This window comes from Manis pentadactyla, chromosome 5 (genome assembly GCF_030020395.1).
Source record: "Manis pentadactyla isolate mManPen7 chromosome 5, mManPen7.hap1, whole genome shotgun sequence".
NCBI lineage: Eukaryota > Metazoa > Chordata > Mammalia > Pholidota > Manidae > Manis > Manis pentadactyla.
In genome coordinates this window covers 123,930,801-123,956,174 of record NC_080023.1, presented here as the reverse complement: position 1 = coordinate 123,956,174, position 25,374 = coordinate 123,930,801, and the positions used below count along the sequence as shown (strand labels likewise).

General features: G+C 36.9%; 1 protein-coding gene across 1 annotated transcript in view; it reads left to right on the top strand.

The window, feature by feature from the left end:
* The window catches only part of MGAT4D (MGAT4 family member D), a 64,849-nt gene extending 40,201 nt beyond the window's left edge, over positions 1 to 24,648 (top strand). Inside the window, 5 exon segments of the mRNA XM_057503274.1 lie at positions 10,234 to 10,347; positions 20,106 to 20,180; positions 21,412 to 21,527; positions 24,480 to 24,515; positions 24,518 to 24,648. Of these exon segments, the coding sequence (XP_057359257.1) occupies positions 10,234 to 10,347; positions 20,106 to 20,180; positions 21,412 to 21,527; positions 24,480 to 24,515; positions 24,518 to 24,648 (472 nt within the window).
* The last annotated feature ends 726 nt before the right edge of the window (positions 24,649 to 25,374 follow it).

Genomic DNA, 25,374 nt, shown 5'->3' with positions numbered 1-25,374 from the left:
TAGCAAAGTGTTTTGTTTTGTCTTGTTTTTTTCCTCACCAAACATCTTAGCTGGATGAGGCAAAGTTATGCCAGTCAAAAGAATTTCAGCTAGTTATTGTAGAATGAATAGAACAAGAAAAGTCACCATTTGAAACAACTGATTCAGGCATATCATTAAGTGGCAGGTGGGTGGGGAACCTTACTAGGAAGGTGTATGTACCTGTCAGCATACAGTCATGAAAATTCTTGGCAGTTCAGATAGAAGGGATTTAATACAAAGGATTTGCCAACAAAGTTTACAAGGCCTGAAAGAGCAAAAGGGAGAAGGGAAGGTCTGGGAGAAGCATCATGGGGATGGGGGGTGGTGAGATTACACCCAAGACTTGACATTGGGCCACACCTGCCATTGCACTGCTGGAAATTTGGTGCCAGCAGGTTACTTGTGGAGAACATAAGTTGAAAATTTTACTTGATGTATAAGAATACTTACATCTTGCCAGGAGATGCTCAGAGACAATATCACTGGTCTCAAAATGGCTGTAGTATTTTGTTGGACTTGAAGATCAAGTGTACCAGAGAATATGCCAGATGAGTCAAGAAAAGATTCTAGTGTTGATAAGGATATCAATAACAATCCAGCATTAAGAGTTGGAATAAAATTGTTTTACTTTTTGTGAGAATCAAATAAAACTACAATTTAAAATAGCATATTATAGAATATGCCATTTTAAATATGTGATTGTATCTAAGTTATACAAACTCACAACTTTTCATTTGCTTACCTCAACTTTTATATATTTAATTAGCCAAAAACCCTTTTTCTAGGACTTCTCACTGGGGTTAATGACAGATTGCTCTGTATTTTATTGACTCTAAATTTGAGAAAATATACAGTAATTGTAAAAGGACCCAACTAAGGTTATACATAACCTTATGTGAAACTATATAACTGTGTAGTTTATATGAAACTATAGAACTGCACAGTTTCCACTTAAATGACTTGAAGGTAAAATCATTCCTTTATAATGGCAACGGTGTATAGTTATATTATTTACTTCAGTTATTGGCAACTAGCAATTCTAGTATCATTTATTTCAAGAATTTTTGATGTTATCCATAACCTAACAAACTAGAAAAGTTTTAGAGAATCCTAGAAAAGTGTCACCACACAGGATTCGAAGGGTCTTGTTTAATAAGACAGATTTTAAAAACTGAGCCTGGAATCTTTCCATCAGGAATGAGAAGTTGTACCATCAAGGTAGAAGTTACTTGTAACTTGACCTTTGCTGCTTTTGGACTTCAGGTGAAATTTTCTCTAGATAATTTTTTACAAAATTTACTTATTAGCTTCTGTAATTCAAACTTTTATAATTCTATATACACTGTAACTTCATGTTATTTTCACTTGCCTGTGCTATTCCAAGTTGCTCTGCAAAATCTTAAAGCTTAAAATTACTAAATTTCACTTTTAAAAATGTAGACATTATGTTACTAATATTTACCCCAAAGCAAAACAACAGAAATCCCCATTGTTTACTTCTATGCCAGCATTTTCTACTCCCCAAGGAGCATACTAGAATTAGCTTTAAAAAATATTTCCATTCAAAAAAAGCTATACCATTAAATCAGAGGTCAGCCAATAAGATGGCCATCTCCTACACTCCAACCAAAACAAATAAATAACCAAGAACTCTTCCCCTGATGTCTGGAGCCTGGAAATAATCCAACTGTGTCTTTTGAAGAATTCTTTTCCTGCAAGGTATGTATTGCTAATCCATTTTTACAGATGATGAAATTAAAGGCTAGATAAAGTAAATGATTTGCTCGAAGTTTGAAAATGAAGTAAGTAAAATTGGTACAGAAATTTTTCTGGCTCTAAACCCCACATTCTCTCTACTACATTATGCTACTCTTACCTCATGCTCATGATATATACTTATTATAAAACATTTGGAAACCATTTAAAAGGTAAATGAAAGGAATGCAATGGTCCACATTCCAATGACTTCCATCTGAAAAAGTATGTGCTTTCTTCCTTGTATGTTCGTGGGGGAGGGAGGGAGGGTTGTGTCTTATTTATACATGTTCAGGCAGTCCTTGATTTGCATGAGGGTACAGGGCCATACAAATGATTGTGCAGGTTGAAACCATGCAAAGTGATAATAATAATTGATGAGAAAAATTACAATTTTTCCATGAACTTTAAACATTTGTCAAAACATTAAATTTTCTCTGTCAACTAACAATGTAAAGAAAAATAAAAAATACAATAAGGCTAATATTCATTTAGTACACTGTCATTTAACAAATGAGACTTGGAGAGAGGAAAAGATGGCAGTGTGAGTAGGATAGTGGAAATCTCCCAAAACCATATATATTTTGAATATACAGCAAATACAACTATTCCTAAAGAGTGACCAGAAGGCACAGTACACCAGCCAGTCTGCATCTGCGAGAACCAAACATCTCATGGAAAATGGTAAAGTACAAAGGCACAACCTGGAGGGACCTGAGCACTCCCCCCATACAAGCTCACTGGCGGAGGAAAAGAATCAGAGTGCAGAGAGAATAGAAGGACAGGACTGCTAAATAACCAGCCCTAGTAATCTGCACTGGGAGCACAGACACACATTGCATGGTATACTGGATATTAGAGGAATGGAAAAGCAAAATCTGAGACTAAGACTGTGAACAGGTTCCCACAGCCAGCTGCCCTGGGACAAAAGAAAATCAGGTGCTTTAAAAGTCTTAAAGGGACAAGGGTTTAACAGGTGGATAGAATCTTCCTGGCACACTCAGCCCAGCAGGCTGGGAACTTTAAGGAACTTCAGGTGCCCAAGCCCCCTGGTTGGCACTGCAGCTCTGAGGTCCCTCACAGCAATAAACAGCCTGCAATTCCTCCCTCACCACTGGCACCTGCAAGCAAACTGGCTGTCCCTGCCATTCATGCAGACCAGCCAGAGAACAGACACACCTACAACAACCACACAGCTTAGCACAGAGGCTTCTTCCTGCACATGCCTAAATGGCGCAGACCCAGGGACTGCTCCCTGCCTGCAGTTGACTGATACAGACAGTGGAGTTGGATACGGACACCAGGAGGCATGAAGAGGCTCTGTTTTCATGGCAGAACATGTACTGCTGGCCTGCGACCCCCACCATTGCCCGAGGCCATCTCAAAGGCTGCCTCACCCATGGCACCTTAGGGGATTAACCCAGAGGCTGCTCGCTGCATGCAGTTGACTGGCATAGACAGCTGAGACCAGGAGACACAAAGAAGCCTTGTCCTTATGGCAGACATATGCGCTGCTGGCCTGTGACACCTGCCAGTGCCCTAGGCTATTCTGAGGGCTGCCCCACCCACAGCAGCCTAGAGTATTAACCCAGAGGCATCTCACTGTGTGGGGTTAACCATCACAGATAGCGGAGACAGGCAAGGCAAGCATGTAGGGAACTTGTTCTCCCAGCTGACACATGAGCCACTTGTCGGCGACCACTCCCATCCCCAGGAAAAGGTAAAAAAACCTTGTTCAATCCAAAATCCCTCAAACACCAGAAAGAGGGTTAGTGATACTAAAATCACCAATCTTCCGGAAAACGAATTCAAAATAAAAGTCATACGCATGTTGATGGAGAAATATTCAAGAGCTAAGGGATGAATTCAGGAGGGAGATAACAGAAATGAAATAGACAATGGAAGGATTTAAGAGAAGACTGGATGAAGTGGAAGAGACTGTTAATGAAATAGAAATAAGAGAACAGGAATATGGAGAAGCTGAGGCAGAGAGAGAAAACGGGATGTCTAAGAATGAAAGAATATTGAGAGAACTGTGTGAGCAATCCAAATGGAACAATATTTGCATTACAGGGTATCAGAAGAAGAAGAGAGAGAAAAAGGGATAGAAAGTGTCTTTGAAGAAAGAATTGCTGAAAACTTCCCCAATCTGGGGAAGGAAATAGTCTCTCAGGCCATGGAAGTGCACAGATCTCCCAACATAAGGAACCCAAGGAGGACAACAACAAGACATATAATAAATAAAATGGCAAAGATCAAAGACAAGGAGAGAGTATTACAAGCAGCCAGAGAAAGAAAAAAGATCACCTACAAAGGAAAACCCATCAGGCGATCATCAGACTTCTCAGTAGAAAACTTAAAGGCAAGAAGGGAATGGCATGATATATTCAATGCAATGAAACAGAAGGGCATTGAACAAGAATACTCTATCCAGCAAGATTATCATTTAAATATGAAGGAGGGATTAAACAATTCCCAGAGAAGCAAAAGTTGAGGGAATTTACCTCCCACAAATCATCGCTACAGTGTATTTAAAGGGACTGCTCTACATGGAAATATGCCTTAGGCTAAATAGCTGTTACCAGAGAAAATAAAACCACACCAAAGGAAGTAGACTAACTAAACACTAACTAAATGCAAAATAAAATCAGCTATCCACAAAGTCAAGGGAAACACAGAGTACAGAATAAAATACTTAACATATGAAGAGTGGAGAAAGAAGAAAAAGAAGGGAGATAAATAATCATCACACTGTGTTTATAATAGTGTAATAAGTGAGTTAACTTAGATGGTTAGATAGTAAAGAAGCTGCCCTTGAACCTTTGGTAACCACGAATCCAAAGCCTGCAAAGGCAATAAGTATGTATCTATCAATAATCACCCTAAATGTAAATGGACTAAATGCACCAATCAAAAGACAGAGAGTTACAGAATGGATAAAAAAGCAAGACCCATCCATGTGCTGCTTACAAGAGACTCACCTCAAACCCAAAGACATACACAGACTAAAAGTCAAGGAATGGAAAAAGATATTTCATGCAAACAATAGGGAGAAAAAGCAAGTGTTGCAGTACTTGCATCAGATAAAATAGACTTCAATACAAAGAAAGTCACAAGAGACAAAGAAGGACATTACATAATGATAAAGGGGTCAGTCCAACAAGAGGATATAACCATTATAAATATCTATGTGCCCCAAACAGGAGCACCTACATATGTGAAACAAATACTAACATAATTAAAGGAGGAAATGGAATGCAATGCATTCATTTTCAGAGACTTGAACACACTACTCACCCCAAAGGACAAATCAACCAGACAGAAAATAAGTAAGGGCACAGAGGCACTGAACAACACATTAGAACAGATGGACCTAACAGACATCTATAGCATATCCTACCCAAAAGCAGCAGGATACACATTATTCTCAAGTGCACATGGAACATTTTCCAGAATAGATCACATACTAGGCCACAAAAAGAGCCACAGTAAGTTCAAAAGGATTGAAATTGTACCAACCAAGTTCTCACATCACAAACGTATGAAACTAGAAATAGTATAAAGAAAACAAAAAGGCTCAAAAACACATGGAGGCTTAACAACATGCTCCTAAATAATCAGTGGATCAATGACCAAATTAAAACAGCAATCAAGCAATGTATGGAGACAAATGGAAACAACAGCACAATGCCCTAACTTCTGTAAGACGCAGCAAAGGCTGACCTGAGAGGAAAGTATATAGCAATCCAGGCCTATTAAAGAAGGAAGAACCATCCCAAATGAATAGTCTAAAGTCACAATTATTGAAACCAGAAAAAGAAGAACAAATGAGGCCCAAAGTCAGCAGAAGAAGGACATAATAAAGATCAGAGAAGAAATAAATAAAATTGAGAAGAATAAATCAATAGAAAAAATGAATGAAACCAAGAACTGGTTCTTTGAGAAAATAAACAAAATAGATAAACCCCTAGCCAGACTTATCAAGAAAAAAAATAGAATCTACACACATAAAAAGAATAAGAAATGAGAAAGGAAAAATCATTAGGGGCACCACAGAAATACAAAGAATTATTAGAGAATACTATGAATGTCTGTATATACACTAACAAACTGGATAACCTAGAAGAAATGGAAAATTTTCTAGAAAAATACAACCTTCCAAAACTGACCCAGGAAGAAATAGAAAGTCTAAACAAACCAATTACCAGCAATGAAATTGAATCGGTAATCAACAAACTACCCAAAAACAAAATGACCAACCAGATGGATTCACTGCTGAATTTTGTCACACATTTAGAGAAGATATAAGACCCAGTCTCTTTAAAGTTTTCCAAAAAGCAGAAGAGGAGGGAATACACCCAAACTCATTTTACGAAGCCAGCATTACTCTAATATCAAAACCAGGCAAAGACACCACAAGAAAAGAAAACCACAGACCAATATCCCTGATGAACATAGATGCAAAAATACTCAACAAAATATTAGCAAACCGAATTCAAAAATACATCAAGAGGATCATCCACTATGATCAAGTGGAATTCATCCCAGAAATGCAAGGATGGTACAACATTCGAAAATCCATCAACATTATACACCACATCAACAAAAAGGACAAAAACCATATGATCATCTCCATAGATGCTGAAAAAGCATTTGACAAAATTCAACATCCATTCATGGTAAAAACTCTCAAGAAAATGGGTATAGAGGGAAAGTACTCAACATAATAAAGGCCTTATATAAGAAACCCACAGCCAGCATCATGCTTAAAAGCGAGAAGCTGAAAGCTTTTCTTCTAAGATCAGGAACAAGACAAGGATGCCTACTCTCCCTATTTTAATTCAACACTGTACTGGAGTTCCTAGCCACAGCAATCAGACAACTCAAAGAAATAAAAGGCATCCAGATTGGTAAGAAGAAGTCAGATTGTCACTGTTTGCAGATGACATGATATTGTACATAAAAAACCCTAAAGAATTCACTCCAAAACTACTAGAACTGATATCTGAATTCAGCAAAGTTGCAGGATACAAAATTAACACAGAGAAATCTGTTGCTTTCCTATACACCAATGATAAACTAGCAGAAAGACAAATCAGGAAAGCAATTTCATTTACAATTGCATCAAAAAGAATAAAATACCTAGGAATAAACCTAACCAAGGAAGAGAAAGACCTGTACCCTGAAAACTACATGACACTGTTATGAGAGATTAAAGAGGACACTAAAAAATGGAAATTCATCCCATGCTCTTGGGTAGGAAGAATTAATATTGTCAAAATGGCCATCCTGCCTAAAGCAATCTACAGATTCAGTGCAATCCCTATCATAGTACAGATGGCATTCTTCAACAAACTGTAACAAATAGTTCTAAAATTCATATGGAACCACAAAAGACCCCGAATAGCCAAAGCAATCCTGAGAAGGAAGAATAAAGCAGGGGGGATCTCGCTTTCCAACTTCAAGCTCTACTACAAAGCCACAGTAATCAAGACAATTTGGTACTGGCACAAGAGGAGACCGACCCACAGACCAGTGGAACAGAATAGAGAGTCCAGATATAAACCCAAGCATATATGGTCAATTAATATATGATAAAGGAGCCATGATATACAATGGGGAAATGACAGCCTCTTTAACAACTGGTGTTGGTGAAACTGGACAGCTACATGTAAGAGAATGAAATTGGATTACTAACTTGATACACAAACATAAACTCAAAATGGATCAAATACCTGAATCTGAGTCATCAAACCATAAAACTCTTATAAGAAAACATAGGCAAAACTCTCTTGAATATAAACATGAGCAAATTCTTCATGAACATATCTCCCCGGGCAAGGGAAACAAAAGCCAAAATGAACAGGTGGGACTATATCAAACTAAAAAGCTTCTGTACAGCAAAGGACACCATAAGTAGAACAAAAAGGCTTCCTACAGTATGAGCGAATATTTTCATAAATGATATATCCGATAAGGGGTTGACATCCAAAATATATAAAGAGCTCCTGTGCCTCAACAAACCAAAAGCAAATAATCCAATTAAAAAATGAGCACAGGATCTGAACAGACACTTCTCCAAAGAAGAAATTCAGATGGCCAACATGCATGTGAAAAGATGCTCCACATCACTAATAGTCAGAGAAATACAAATTAAAACCATAATGAGATATCACCTCACACCAGTTAGGATGGCCACCAACCAAAAGACAAACAGTAGCAAATGTTGGCAATCATGTGGAGAAAGGGGAATCCCCCCTACACTGCTGGTGGGAATGTAAATTAGTTCAACCATTATGGAAAGCAGTATGGAGGTTCCTCAGAAAACTAAAAATAGAAATATCATTTGTCCCAGGAGTTCCACTCCTAGGAATTTACCCTAAGAATGAATGATCCCAGTTTCAAGAAAACATAAGCCAGGCAGAGAAAGACCAGTACCAAATGATTTCATTCATCTGTGTAGTATAAGAACAAAGCAAAAACTGAAGGAACAAAAGGCAGCAGACTCACAGAACCCAAGAATGGACTAACAGTTACCAAAGGAAAGGGGACTGGGGAGGGTGGGTGGGAAGGACGGGTTAAAGGCAGTAAGGGGCATTATGATCAGCACATATAACATGGTGGGGTGGGGGCACGAGGGAGGCAGTATTGCACAGAAAAAATAAGTAGTGCCTCTATAGCTTCTAACTATGCTGATGGACAGTGACTATAATGGGGTATGTGGTGGGAACTTGATAATGGGGGGAATTTAGTAACCACAATGTTGCTCATGTAACTGTATAATAATGATAGCAGAAAAAAAAACGACCGGAGAAGTGGCAATAAATTGTTGATCTCTGAAAAATAAATGTAAATTAAATTAAACATGAGACTCATTGAGAATAAAGTACTAGATTTCCTTTAGAAATTTAATTAATTAGATTTCCTTCAGAAATTAAATTAATCTAACAATTTAAGTGCCATCTGTGCCTTCTTGTCATGGAACTTAAGATATGGACTGAACATCTTTTTTATGCCTTGGCAATTGTCCATTCTGAGTTTAGATCAGGTGCCTACATTTTATCATTTGTATTTTCCTTATTATGAAATATCTTCCTTTAATGTGAAGTTTTTTGCCAGCATCACGCTCCATAAGGCATCCTTTCACCACAGCCACTTTATTCATTTATGTCAGGGAAGTTCACTATGTGCCTCTGGTTGTGTATCTAAGTCTCTGGAACAGTGGAGGTGTTTGCATTCCCAGGTCAGCTCTCTTCTCATCACAGATTCACTTCTAGCATAGCTACTTTGAGCACTTTTGTCTATTTGCCAATTCCTTCTTTCGATTATTCATTTTTGTTCAGTCCTGAACGGGCTTATCATGGGAAGATAAGGAAACACCCTAACCACCTGTTTTGCTATCTGTAAGTGTGACATGACATGTGACAGATGAACAGTGACCAGTCACCAACAGAGTTTGAAAGAAGTGATATGGTGATGGTGTGTATCTATGCAGTGTTTTGTGAACTGAAGTGTCAGCATGAAAATTTGTACATCGTGCCATTATTCACAGCTAATACACCATGATGACTCAAATGTAAACAGTATTGTTGAGGGAGACTGGTGCTATTTAACTAAAACATGATAAATGAAATAAATCCAGGCATATCTGAATTGTGCAAAGCAAGGATTGCCTCTTTTGCACATAATTGGTATCAAGCATATAAAAGCCTGCCCTGCTTCATCCTTGAACAGTATTAAATAGGTATTTCCTTGAGACCTTAACATTTTAATTAATAATGTAATTGCCTAAATTTAAATCTCATTTAAAGCTAAATTAATCTATCTCTAAAGGGAAACATTTTAATTGCTTTACCTGGGCTCCTATCCTTTGCCTTGATTGTACAAGGTTTATATTACAGCTTTTGTGAGCAATATTCTATGTGTTTTAATGATGTCCCAGCTGGTCTGTACATAATAACTTTTAAAAATTAAAATTCTAAAACACATACATAGTTCTCCAATGACTTGTGGACTAGAATCATATTTAATCCTTGTTAGGTAGCAGTCTAGTTTCAGGAGTCACATTGCTACTCAATAGGACTTCCATTAAACTCAAAACTATGCACTTAAAAAATAACTTTCTGTTCTATACTAACTCAGTTCCATTATCTTGAATCTGTCAGAGAACTTTTCTGATTTATAAACTTTGCAAAATTCAAAGTATTTATAATTTTTATGAAAGGAAATTAGTTCTATATGTATATTTAATTTTATGATATGTCTGTCACTAATTTATAAAAGAAATACTTTAGCTAAAAAGCATTATTTCTATGGTGTTGGCATCATGTACCAACATGTGAAATAATTCAAATCAAAATATTATATGGACATGCATAAGGAAATTCATTTTAAGCATTTATGTTATTTTGGTAAATCAGTACTCAATTACAGGCCTCTATTTACATCTATTTATAGATTAAAAAGGCAATTTAGGACTGGATCCTTAGAGGTCATTTTAATGCCTGCCTTTTTTTATCCAAGCATGTTACATGCCAAGCAATCAGCTGAGGACTCACAAAAATTAGAGAGGTATGACATATTAATAGAGAACGTTCTTAAATGTCTAACTTCATGTGATGAAATGTTGGAATCAGCATCTAATAGATTCTATTTCAAAACAGCCAGCTCCTGTTGGCTTGCACAAACTGACTGTGTATATCACTTCCCAGCTCTGTGTCAGTGACATCACGTTGCGGCCTGAAATCAGCCACAGTAGAGCACTAAATATATCATGGAAATGAGCAGAGCTACAAATCAGGGCTCAGTTCCCCACCCAACCCAAGTCAGTTATTAAACATTTACCACTGGCATACCATTGAGTATGGATGTTCACGTTTATAGTGAATATAATTAGCAAAGGCATAATGAAGGAAAACAATAAAGAAAACCTGGGGTTATAAATCATTACACCTGGATTCTAGTCCCAGATTTTTCTATTTACCAGTCATCCCAGGCAGGTAATCGAGCCCTTTTTTCTTAGCTTTCTCAACTCTCTGGTATGTATAAATAAATCTACATTACATATTTGGAGAATACATTATGAGAACAAAATATGATAATATTTATGAAAGAATGTTGAAAAACTATAAGCTCTATACATAATTTAAAGTATTATAATTGTTTGTTTCTAAATGGTATAGGTGTTATAAGAAATGTAATGAGAAGTAGGAGCCAAGATGGTGGTGTGAGTAGAGCAGCGGAAATCTCCACCCAAAACCACATATATCTATGAAAATATAACAAAGACAACTCTTCCTAGAATAAAGACCAGAAGACACAGGACACCATCCAGACCACATCCACACCTGCGAGAACCCAGTGCCTCGTAAAGGGGGTAAGATACAAGCCACGACCCCATGGGACCCAAGAGCCCCTCCCCCCAGCTCCCAGTGGGAGAAGAATAGGCAGAGCGGGAGGGAGACGGAGCCCAGGACTGCCGAACACCCAGCCCCAGCCATCCGGGCCAGAGTGCAGACACAGGGCGTGCGTGGGGGGCCCTGGATACTAGGGAAACAGGGCAGCAAGAACAGTTAGCAGGTACTGGAGGCCTGGCAACGGAGGACATAAGAAAAGCGAGCAGCCATTTTTTTTTTCTGCTGTTTTGTTTTGGCGAGCGCTTTTTGGAAGTCTCAAAGGGATAGGGACCCCAGTACTAGGGGAACAGGGCAGCAAGACCGGTGAGCAGATGCCTGAGGCTGGCGCCAGAGAATAAAGATAAACGAGCGGCCATTTTTTATTTATATTTTTATTTTTTTAATTAAAAATTTTTTTGTGTGTGTGTGTGTGTGTGGTCGTTGTTTTGTTTTGGTGGGTGCTTTTTGGAAGTCTGAAAGGGGCAGGGCGGGACACTTAATCCAGAGGTAGAGAATCCGGGGATCTCTGGGCACCCTAATCCCCTGGGCTGCAAGGAGCAGGGAGGCCCCTTACGGAGATAAATAGCCTCCAGGCCGCTCCCGCTCCAATGGGACTCCACCATTTTGGAGTAGCAGCCCGAGCCAGGCAAAGCCCACAGCAACAGCGGAGATGAACTCCATAGCAGCTGGGCAGGAAGCAGAAGCCCTGTCTGCGTGCAGCTACCCAGCACAAGCCACTAGAGGTCACTGTTCTCCTAGGAGAGGACGGCCACAAACCAACAAGAAGGGAAGTTCTTATAGCCGTCACTCGTCCCAGTTCTGCAGACTATTCCTATCACCATGAAAAGGCAAAACTACAGGCAGACAAAGATCACAGAGACAACACCAGAGAAGGAGACAGACCTAACCAGTCTTCCTGACAAAGAATTCAAAATAAGAATCATAAACATGCTGACAGAGATGCAGAGAAATATGCAAGAGATATGGGATGAAGTCCGGAGGGACATCACAGATGCCAGAAAGGAGATTACAGAAATGAAACAAACTCTGGAAGGTTTATAAGCAGAATGGACAAGATGCAAGAGGCCATTGATGGAATTGAAACCAGAGAACAGGAACGCATAGAAGCTGACATAGAGAGAGATAAAAGGATCTACAGGAATGAAACAATGTTAAGAGAACTGTGTGATCAATAAAAAAGGAACAATATCCATATTATAGGGGTACCAGAAGAAGAAGAGAGAGGAAAAGGGATGGAAAGTATCTTGGAAGAAATAATTGCTGTAAACTTCCCCAAACTGGGGGAGGAAATAATCGAACAGACCACGGAAATACACAGAACCCCCAACAGAAAGGATCCAAGATGGACAACACCAAGACACATAATAGTTAAAATGGCAAAGATCAAGGACAAGGAAAGAGTTTTAAAGGCAGCTAGAGAGAAAAAGGTCACCTATAAAGGAAAACCCATCAGGCTAACATCAGACTTCTCGACAGAAACCCTACAGGCCAGAAGAGAATGGCATGCTATATTGAATGCAATGAAACAGAAGGGCCTTGAACCAAGGATACTGTATCCAGCACGACTATCATTCTAATATGATGGTGGGATTAAACAATTCCCAGACAAACAAAAGCTGAGGGAATTTGCTTTCCACAAACCACCTCGACAGGACATCTTACAGGGACTGCTCTAGATGGGAGCACTCCTAGAAAGAGCACAGAACAAAACACCCAACATATGAAGAATGGAGGAGGAGGAATAAGAAGGGAGAGAAGAAAAGAATCTCCAGACAGTGTATATAACAGCTCAATAAGCGAGCTAAGTTAGGCAGTAAGATACTAAAGAGGCTAACCTTGAACCTTTGGTAACCACGAATTTAAAGCCTGCAATGGCAATAAGTACATATCTTTCAATAGTCACCCTAAATGCTAATGGATTGAATGCACCAATCAAAAGACACAGAGTAATAGAATGGATAAAAAAGCAAGACCCATCTATATGCTGCTTACAAGAAACTCACCTCAAACCCAAAGACATGTACAGACTAAAAGTCAACGGATGGAAAAACATATTTCAGGCAAACAACAGCGATAAGAAAGCAGAGGTTGCAGTACTAATATCAGACAAAATAGACTTCAAAACAAAGAAAGTAACAAGAGATAAAGAAGGACACTACATAATGATAAAGGGCTCAGTCCAACAAGAGGATATAACCATTCTAAATATATATGCACCCAACACAGGAGCCCCAGAATATGTGAAACAAACACTAACAGAACTAAAGGGGGAAATAGACTGCAATGCATTCATTCTAGGAGACTTCAACACACCACTCACCCCAAAGGATAGATCCACCGGGCAGAAAATAAGTAAGGACACGGAAGCACTGAACAACACAGTAGAGCAGATAGACCTAATAGACATCTATAGAACTCTACATCCCAAAGCAACAGGATATACATTCTTCTCAAGTGCACATGGAACATTCTCCAGAATAGATCACATACTAGGCCACAAAAAGGGCCTCAGTAAATTCCAAAAGATTGAAATCCTACCAACCAACTTTTCAGACCACAAAGGCATAAAACTAGAAATAAACTGTACAAAGAAAGCAAAAAGGCTCACAAACACATGGAGGCTTAACAACATGCTCCTAAATAATCAATGGATCAAGGACCAAATCAAAATGGAGATCCAGCAATATATGGAAACAAATGACAACAACAACAATAAGCCCCAACTTCTGTGGGACACAGCAAAAGAGGTCTTAAGAGGAAAGTATATAGCAATCCAAGTATATTTAAAAAAGGAAGAACAATCCCAAATGAATGGTGTAATGTCACAATTATCAGAATTGGAAAAAGAAGAACAAATAACGCCTAAAGTCAGCAGAAGGAGGGACATAGTAAAGATCAGAGAAGAAATAAATAAAATTGAGAATAAAACAATAGCAAAAATCAATGAAACCAAGAGCTGGTTCTTCGAGAAAATAAACAAAATAGATAAGCCTCTAGCCAGACTTATTAAGAGGAAAAGAGAGTCAACACAAATGAACAGTATCAGAAACGAGAAAGGAAAAATCACGACGGACCCTGCAGAAATACAAAGAACTATTAGAGAATACTATGAAAACCTATATGCTAACAAGCTGGGAAACCTAGGAGAAATGGACAACTTCCTAGAAAAATACAACCTCTCAAGACTGACCCAGAAAGAAACAGAAAATCTAAACAGACGAATTACCAGCAATGAAATTGAAGAGGTAATCAAAAAACTACCAAAGAACAAAACCCCCGGGACAGATGGATTTACCTCGGAATTTTATCAGACATACAGGGAAGACATAATACCCATTTTCCTTAAAGTTTTCCAAAAAATAGAGGAGGAGGGGATACTCCCAAACTCATTCTATGACGCTAACATCACCCTAATACCAAAACCAGGCAAAGACCCCACCGAAACAGAAAACAAACAGACCAATATCCCTGATGAATATAGATGCAAAAATATTCAACAAAATATTAGCAAACCGAATTCAAAAATACAACAAAAGGATCATACACCATGACCAAGTGGGATTCATCCCAGGGATGCAAGGATGGCACAACATTCGAAAGTCCATCAATATCATCCACCACATCAACAAAAAGAAAGACAAAAACCACATGATCATATCCATAGATGCTGAAAAAGCATTTGACAAAGTTCAACATCCATTCATGATAAAAACTCTCAGCAAAATGGGAATAGAGGGCAAGTACCTCAACATAATAAAGGCCATCTATGAAAAACCCACAGCCAACATTATATTGAATAGCGAGAAGCTGAAAGCATTTCCGCTGAGATCGGGAACTAGACAGGGATGCCCACTCTCCCCACTGTTATTTAACATAGTACTGGAGGTCCTAGCCACGGCAATCAGACAAAACAAAAAAATACAAGGAATCCAGATTGGCAAATAAGAAGTCAAACTGTCACTATTTGCAGATGACATGATACTGTACATAAAAAACCCTAAAGACTCCAACCCAGAACTACTAGAACTGATATTGGAATACAGCAAAGTTTCAGGATACAAAATCAACACACAGAAATCTGTGGCTTTCCTATACACTAGCAATGAACCAACAGAAAGAGAAATCAGGAAAACAACTCCATTCACAATTGCATCAAAAAAAATAAAATACCTAGGAATAAACCTAACCAAAGAAGTGAAAGACTCATACTCTGAAAACTACAAGTCACTCTTAAGAGAAATTAAAGGGGACACTAACAGATGGAAACTCATCCCATGCTCGTGGCTAGGAAGAATTAATATCGTCAAAATGGCCATCCTGCCCAAAGCAATCAATATACAGATTTGATGCAATCCCTATGAAACCACCAGCAATATTCTTCAATGAACTGGAACAAATAATTCAAAAATTCATATGGAAACACCAAAGACCCCGAATAGCCAAAGCAATCCTGAGAAAGAAGAATAAAGTAGGGGGGATCTCACTCCCCAACTTCAAGCTCTACTATAAAGCCATAGTAATCAAGACAATTGGTACTGGCACAAGAACAGAGCCACAGACCAATGGAACAGACTAGAGAATCCAGACATTAATCCAGACATATATGGTCAATTAATATTTGATAAAGGAGCCATGGACATACAATGGCGAAATGACAGTCTCTTCAACAGATGGTGCTGGCAAAACTGGACAGCTACATGTAGGTGAATGAAACTGGACCATTGTCTAACCCCATATACAAAAGTAAACTCAAAATGGATCAAAGACCTGAATGTAAGTCATGAAACCATTAAACTCTTGGAAGAAAACATAGGCAAATCCTCTTAGACATAAACATGAGTGACCTCTTCTTGAACATATCTCCCCAGGCAAGGAAAACAACAGCAAAAATGAACAAGCTGAAAAGCTTCTGTACAGCAAAAGACACCATCAATAGAACAAAAAGGAACCCTAAGGTATGGGAGAATATATTTAAAAATGACACATCCGATAAAGGCTTGACGTCCAGAATATATAAAGAGCTCACACGCCTCAACAAACAAAAAACAAATAACCCAATTAAAAAATGGGCAGAGGAACTGAACAGACAGTTCTCCAAAACAGAAATACAGATGGCCAACAGACACATGAAAAGATGCTGCACATCGCTAATTATCAGAGAAATGCAAATTAAAACTACAATGAGGTATCACCTCACACCAGTAAGGATGGCTGCCATCCAAAAGACAAACAACAACAAATGTTGGCGAGGCTGTGGAGAAAGGGGAACCCTCCTACACTGCTGGTGGGAATGTAAATTAGTTCAAACATTGTGGAAAGCAGTATGGAGGTACATCAAAATGCTCAAAACAGACTTCCCATTTGACCCAGGAATTCCACTCCTAGGAATTTACCCTAAGAATGCAGCAATCAAGTATGAGAAAGACCAATGCACCCGCATGTTTATCACAGCACTATTTACAATAGCCAAGAATTGGAAGCAACCTAAATGTCCATCGATAGATGAATGGATAAAGAATATGTGGTACATATACACAATGGAATACTACTCAGCCATAAGAAAAGAGCAAATCCTACCATTTGCAGCAACATGGATGGAGCTGGAGGGTATTATGCTCAGTGAAACAAGCCAAGTGGAGAAAGAGAAACACCAAATGATTTCACTCATCTGTGGAATATAAGAACAAAGGAAAAACTGAAGGAACAAAACAGCAGCAGAATCACAGAACTCAAGAATGGACTAACAGGTACCAAAGGTAAAGGGACTGGGGAGGATGGGTGGGTAGGGAGGGATAAGGGGGGGTAGAAGGAGGGGAGTATTAAGATTAGCATGCATGGGGGAGTGGGAGAAAGGGGAAGCCTGTACAACACAGAGAAGGCAAGTAGTGATTCTACAACATTTGCTATGCTAATGGACAGTGACTTTAAAAGGGTTTATAGGGGGGACCTGGTATAGGGGAGAGCCTAGTAAACATAATATTCGTCATGTAAGTGTAGATTAATGACACCAAAAAAAAAAAGGCAGTTCCTGTGTGGAGACTTCCAATGAGTTCTACACAAGGGTATAAAGGGCATATAAAACTGTAGGCAAAGGGTCTGTTTGTGTTTATACGGAGGATCAAAGCCTAATTGGGCTACCCCAAAAATGAACTAAGATACGATATGAAAAAGAACTTCCAACATCAGCACTCTCTGGAAGACTCATGCCAGATCATCAAAAAACCCCAACAAAGATCCATACACTGCTACAGGTATAGATGCACTCATCCCACCAGTTCCTGGACTTGCCATGGGAATGAGGAAGGAGATATCTAAGCTGGCCTGTGCATACAGTAAAACAACAAATTTGACTGGATCTATACTGTTGGAACTCAACCAAGAATTAGGAGAAGTGCAAATTGTAGCGCTCCAAAATCTTACAACTACAGACTATTTACTGTTAAAAGAACATATGGGATGTGAACAGTCCCCAGGAATGGGTTGTTTTAATTTGTCTGATTTCTCTCAGACTGTTCAAGTTCAGTTGGACAATATCCATCATATCATAGATAAGTTTTCACAAATGCCTAAGCTGCCAACTGGTTTTCTTGGTTTCACTGGATATGGCTGGTAATTACAAGTATGCTTTGGTTATGTAACTATACTCCTATTATGTTAATGTGTGTGCGCAATTTAATTAGTAGTTTAAAACCTATACATGCTGAAGTTACTCTACAAGAAGATATGTCAAAGAAATAATCAATCTTCCCATGTTTTCTTCCACCTGCTACTTCTATAGCTTTTCTTCTTCCTTCCTAATTACAACCCTTAAATATAATTCGTGCCTCATATCAAATTTACTGAGTATCATAATTCTTCCAAGTGGTAAAGATACCTCAAGACAAATGCTGGGCATAGAAGCCACAGGGCATAAATATGCAAAGAAGTAAAAAGCTAACCTTTTCAAGCAATATTGCTTCTCTCTCACTTACCAACTTTACATTTCCCTGTATGGCCCTGGAAGATGAATGGTTAGCCAGAGACGGGTAAGATTCCTCAAGGGAGGAACAACCTAAGACAGGCACAGTCGCAGGGGATCATCAGGTGAGAAATTGGGGATCAACAGAGGTGAGGCTTAGAACCTCCCCCCACCTGTTCTGAGAGAAATCTTCTGCATCCGTGGATGTTTTATTGCCGGTGGGTGTCTAGCTTGGATTAACACTTAGTCTACAGGCACACACCTGATCATCTACATGGGCTCTCTTACAACACTAAACTATGTTTTCTACCTTTATCTTGCATCTACCTACCACTTCAGCATTTTATTAAAAATAATAATAATAATAATAAGGGAGAAATATGGGATTCACATATAAATCAAGTATAAAAATCAAACGAATATTCATATTTGACCTGATTGTTTATAGTTCATAATGCATGAGCAAAACCAAAAGTTTCTGTGATGACTGCCCTTGTACTGCTCAACATGTAACTTATTCAATATGTAAGAATTTGTACTCCATGTATGAACTTGTTCGTTATGCTTCAGAAGATTGGAGACTGATGAAAATTAGGCTTGGGGTGGATTAATGATTGTGCATTGAGCATTGACTCCCCTATACAGAATTTTATTTTTGTTAACAACCATTTGATCAATAAATATGAGAGATGCTCTCACAACAACAACAAAAACAATAACAAAAAAGTATACACTTCCAATTGTAAAATAAATAAGTAACCGAGATGTAATGTATAGCATAAGGAATATAGTTAAAATATGGTAACAACTTGGTATGGTGATAGCTGGTACCTAGAATTATCATGTATATAAATGTTGAATCATTGTGTTGTATACCTGAAACTAATGTAATGTAATACTGTGTGTCAACTACCCTTCAATAAAAAATAATTATCTACAAAATAAAAAAAAGAAAAGAAATGTAATGATTTGGTTCCTTAAAACTTAATAGAGCAAAAGACACATCAGAATTCAGAAAAAGGTCTTATCTCAGGTAACTGATTAGCTCTGCTTTGTTTTACAATAATAACTAGTATGTCATAATCTAGATATCTTTCAAGAGTTTTGTTCTGCTTTTAATTAGTAATCCATGTTATATTTGGTTTTTAATCATAAAGCTGGGTGACATTCTGGATCCTTGTTTTTCCTTCTGCCAGTCTGCCTTGGACTTAGCTCAGGCCATTATAGAGCTATTTGCTTTCCCTAATCTCCATACCACAGCCATAAGAATCCTTTTTCACATGAGATCAAAGCCCAAAGTTCCCTGAATGTCATAGAAGATCCTTCACGGTCTGGTCTCTGCCAGCCTCACTGACATCATCAGCTTCTTCCCTGTCTGTGCTCTTAAATCTAGGGTGGCTTGCTCTTTCATACATTCATGCTTTTGAAATACTGTTCCTCTACACTGAATGCCCTACCTCCTTCTGCTCCACCCTCCCCATCTTACTGTAAGTCTTCATTGTCAAAATCTTTATATAGCACTTACCTAATTGTCCAAATTTTATTCTCTTCCTGTCTTCTCATCTTAGATCATGAAACCCAAAAGAGCAAGAACTTCACTGCGTTCTGCTCTTTGCATTTTCAGGAACTGGCCTAGTATCTATCTTAGTAAAATTTCTTTATACTTTCACTTCCTTAAGACCTAAGATCTGAAAGAATATTAACCATACTATATGAATCAAAGTTTAAATAACCAAAAGGTAGAGAAAATAGACTATGCTCACCCTAGAGTAGCAACAGCAGACACTGTCCACTGAATAAAAATGGGAAATTTTTTAGTATAACATGTTCAGTTTAACTTAATATACATAGTGCTCTATTTTAGCAAAGTATTATAGTTTGTTTTAAATTGCTGCTGTTTATTAATAAAAATTAAATAATGACAAATATTAACAGATTTTGTTACTTACTTTTAGTTGGCAAATCAAACAAGTACTGGATTTCTGTTTTTTAATGCTGTATGACCAACCCAAGGCCAGATATTATTTACAGGTGAGATCTTGTTATATACAGAATTTAAGCCAGAAGTATTGTTCTCCCTCTCTCCTTTGATCCTTCCTTCCTCATTGTATTCCTCCACCTTAGAAAATAGTCATTTTATTAAAATGCTGTAAAGAAGCTTAAAATTATTTATATATTAGTCCTCATGTTGGGTTTACTAGTCACAGAGGAAATTACTGTTATCTGAAGCACTGAAAAATTCTCAAATGAGACAAAAATAGAAACAGTGATGTCTACATTTTCCTACCTACAATTTTATTAGATTAAACACATATATTTTGAGCTCTTATTTTATGTCAGAGTATATATGCTTATCACTGCTCCCCTACATCATGTCACAACTTATGAGTAACACAGTTCTACAAGACCTCATTGTATTTGTGAAATAAGCAATTGTATGTAGGTTGTACCCTTGAAATTCCTGCATATTGTTAATTGATAATGTTATGTTTCCCAACAGTGAGTATGTATCTTACTACATGAGACAATGTGCAATCATGGGAAGAGCTGGCAGAAAAGAGTTAGAAAGAGGCCTTAAACAAGCTCTCCACTTTTACTGGAAGAAAAGAAAAATCCCCTTCGATTCCCAGTTGTGGAAATGTAATAGAAACATGAGCTCCAGCAAATGGACTCTTCCCAGTTTGGAACAACACAATTCTATTTTGTGCTTTAGTAATATGCCTGAGAACTTGCACATTGTTCCTCTTAGGAGGCCCTTTTAGTTTACTGATTGCACATAATATATATTAAATTAAAAAAAAAATGGAGAACTGTTTTTATGTTTCTTCACACCATTATTCTAACCAACTAGCTTGGGTATAAGTGCTAGTTCCTTTTTTGTCATCTCTTTGTCAACCACAGTATCTGGTGATAGGTAGGACTTGGCACCTATCATCTCAAGCATAAAACTAGTTAGTCTTAAACAAGAAACTGATGTATTTGTGAGGATGAAAATGGACTCAGATTTTTTCCAAAGGGGATTTAGATTTTTTATGTTACATATTAGTATTTAGGAAAGAAACATCTCTGGTCTCAGAATCTGAAAATGAAAATTGACTAACAGTAAATTCCCTCAGTAAATTGAACTAAGAATAAAATTATTACCTCATAAAAGTATTTTTTCAGTGTATTCTATTGAAAATATTTTGAATTTTCAAGCTAATATAACAAACTCAAGGGAAGCATCAAAGATATTAATGCTTTTTTTGGTGTTTTTTTCTGGCTAGAAGATGATATCATAGCTAAAAAGATGTACTTAACGAAAATCACAGATTTCGTACATAATATAACTTCAAATAATTGGTTTTACATTGAGTTTTCCATTCTTGGATTCATAGGTAAGCAATGGATCTATTTCTTAGCACACTTTTAATCTTAAAAGTTCTTAAGAACTTATCAGAGTTTGTTGCTAAATGGAAGGGAATGACATGATTACTATAAAAATACTATTAACTTAATAGTAAGATCAGATTCAAGTATCTGAGTTTCAAAAATGTATTTTTAAGCCAAATATTTTTCAATAGACAATATAAATAAGCAGAATGACATATATACACATATGTCATAAAAACATAAGACAGCTATAACTTGTTAATTGCTTGCTATGAATATGGCCCACATTAGCTCAGTGACTAAGATGTATTTCTCTCTCTTTTACATAAAATAAATACAGAAACCCAAAGAATTAAAGTTATACAGAAAGGAATTTTAACTTAGGATATAGTACTCTAAAGTCACTGTAATTTCCAGTATGCCAAAGCTAATATACTTAAAAAAGTATAAGAATATATTAATTTATTCCTGCTACAGAGAAGTTCCTAAAATTGCACACGTTTCTTTTTCACAATTCTTCTATTTCCTTTTTCTTCCTCCCACTTTTTCCACCCTTCTATCCTTTTTTCTTTTATTTGAACGTTAAGGCAGCAAGTTGAATCACCATATTCATTCCATGGTGTATGTTAATAACTTTCTCATGCAGGAGCCTCTCTTATTCTACTCTTTTGTTTTATGCCCAGTCCCTACTCCCACTTCCTCTCACTCACCAACAGGTTTTCACTCTAATATGTTGAAAATATACATTCAAATATACATATATCCATGTAAAATATTTGGTATTTATCTTGTGTGTCCCTTTTCAATATTTACATGAATGGTGATGTGATAAGCCTATTTTTGTTCCTTACATTTTTGTCCTCAAATAGATTTTCAAACTATCAGCTTGTTGATTTATGTTCATTTATTTCATTGCTCCTTACTGCTGCATAAATACTATAGAACAATCTATGTGACTTATTCATTCCTGGAGGTGTGGATCTTGATTTCTTCCAACTCTGCTGCCACAAAGAAATGAAGTGACATCTATGTCTCCTACAAATATAGCTGGGTCTTGAAGTACTGCCAGATTGCTCTGCAGATAGGCTGTACAGTATGTACCCCTACACCTGTGCATTTGAGTTCCTGCTTTCTGTTGACAAATTATCAAAAACTTTAGAAACCAAGAGATCTCTGAATTAAAAATGTTTATTGAGCTATTACAGATGCTAGCCAGAAAAAGGACTGAGTCATGAGACAGGCTGCTTTACCAGCATTAAGGCTGGTTAGTGTCCACCAGACTCAAGAAACGGGACGCATTTATGAAGGGTCTCAAGGAAAAAATTGCCTTAAATTCACACTGGCTACAGATAAGGAAGGTGGACTCACACGAAGGTGGGGAAAGTCCAGGGATAGATAGGTGGTTAGTCCATAAGAAGGCTCGTGGATTGGCTCTTGATGATGGTCAGACACTGGTCAGATGCAAAGAGGATGCAGTGGTCCTGGGGACCTTGTAGATGATTTCTGAAGTGACTTCATACAGGAATGTGGAGTTTCTGATTAGCTACAGCCCACAGCTATTGATTGATTACCTTCCCTTGTCTATTTCCCTCATTCTCCAGCATTTATGTCACTTAATTTAGGACATTTCATAATTGTTTCTTATCACCATATACTTGACAACATTTTATTCTATACATTAAAATGTTTTCGCCATTGAGAGGAGTAAAAACATGTCTCTGATTGCTAATGAAATCCTTCTGTTCTTCCTATACTTATGTGACCACCTTCTTTCCCTAACATTCTGTAAACTGGTGTGGAATCCAATTTTTGCTCAGCTTTGATTAACATAAGAAAATTATAACTAACAGTCATACCTGATGAGGATCTCTGGGAGGAAATAATTTTGTTGATACATTACTTTGAATTCTTGTTGTCTTTCTCAGCAAAGTCAGCTATGAGAAGGACAGAGAATATTCACATTCCTATCACAAGAGTACACTGAACAATATACATCACACTGAAGTCTTAATTCCACTTATATTTACAAAGGCTTTGCTTTTATGTTATAACAATTCCATTATTCAGTATTTACTAAAAACATGAGTTTGTTAAATAGAATTTTACAGCATGTTGGTAGCAGATAAGGAAAACACAAATATTGAATTAACTATTTCCATCATTAAGTCACTTGCTCTGGCTATTGTACAAATAGGTGCCTCCAAATTCAATTACAACTATACCTTTGATTAAATGACTCAAGTTCTAATTAAAAACTGACACATGTTTAAACTTATTATCATATTTGTTAAATGGTTAGATGTATTTTAGACTATGTACTTCAAAGTGAACATTTACCTAAATATTATATATTCAACTTCATTTTACAATTAAAAATGCAATATATTACAAAAAAATTGGGGCTAATGAAATTAAACCTTAAAATACAGGAAATTTTTTAAGAAATATGAAATATGAAGAAATGTGAAATAAAAATAATGTTCTTATACAATAATGCTCAAATATGAAAATGACACTACTTTAATCAAAATTAAGTACTATAAGTCAAAAATGTGGTAGATTGATTAAGGTCTACAAAAGTCAGTTTACAAATCAGTTTCTGCAGATTAAGTAAAAGCTTGCCCACTTGCCATTTTATTCACTTACCTTTCAGTTGATTTAGACATTGATCCTCATTAGCTATAAAAATTGATTTCCTGAGAATATTCACTATTCTGAATCTGCTTCCACTTTTTCTCCTCAATATTAACACATAACGTTATTTTGCTTTATTATCCTCCAACTTCATCAGTGCTTTAAAATTTATTTCCAAGAAATAAGATATATATAATTTTTCATAACTTTTTGCTCTTTTCCCATGTTAATGAAATGAACAACAATATATGTAAGGGGTATATTATGATATATGGTATAAACACACAAGACTTATTTGGATTTGTTTACTTTTTCTCCTTTAGGAAAGCTATTTAAATCTGAGGACTTAACTGACTTTGTACATTTTTTTTAATGTTCTACAAAGATAAGCCCATAGACGTGCTCATAGGAAACATTTTTCAGATAAAGATGTGTAACACAGGAGAAACTCTTGTGAGTATTGCTTTACTTTGTAAATACCAGATATTGTAGGAAAATAATATATGCCTAATATAATTACCTAAAAATGGTTTACCAAGCCAAATGTGATGAGTCCATCCATTTTTTAACTTTCCATATCCTGAATTTTTACTGACTCTTATGCCTACTAAATGAAGAAATGAGAGGCCAAAATGCAGTTTAAAGTGGAAACAGACAAAAAGCGTAAACAAGCAGAAAAAAATAGTAAAGTGGTAGACATAAATCCAAATATGTCAATATTTACATCAAACACAAATGGTCAAAATATACCAATTCAGGGACCAGTCATCAGAATGGATAAAAAACACTATGGAATTACTTGCTGTCTATGCTGAGTTCAAGTATAATGATATAGATAGGTTAAAAGTAAAAGATGGGAAATAATTACCACACGTCACTAATCAAAGGAAATCTGTGGTAGCTATATTAATATCAAAGTAGACTTTAGAGAAAACAAATGACAGGGATTAAGAAAGATACTATATACTATAAACGGATCAAATCACCAAGAAGTCATAATAATCCTAAAAATGTATGCATCTCATAACTGAGCCTCAAAATACATAAAGCAAAAGGTGACACAACTGAAAGGAGAAATAGATTAGTCTAACATAATAGCTGGAGACTTCAGCACTCCTCTCTCAGTTAACAGAACTGGTTGACAGAAAACCAGCAAGGAAATAAAAGAATTGAACACTATCTACCACCTGAATTTGATTGATATTTTAAAACAATATA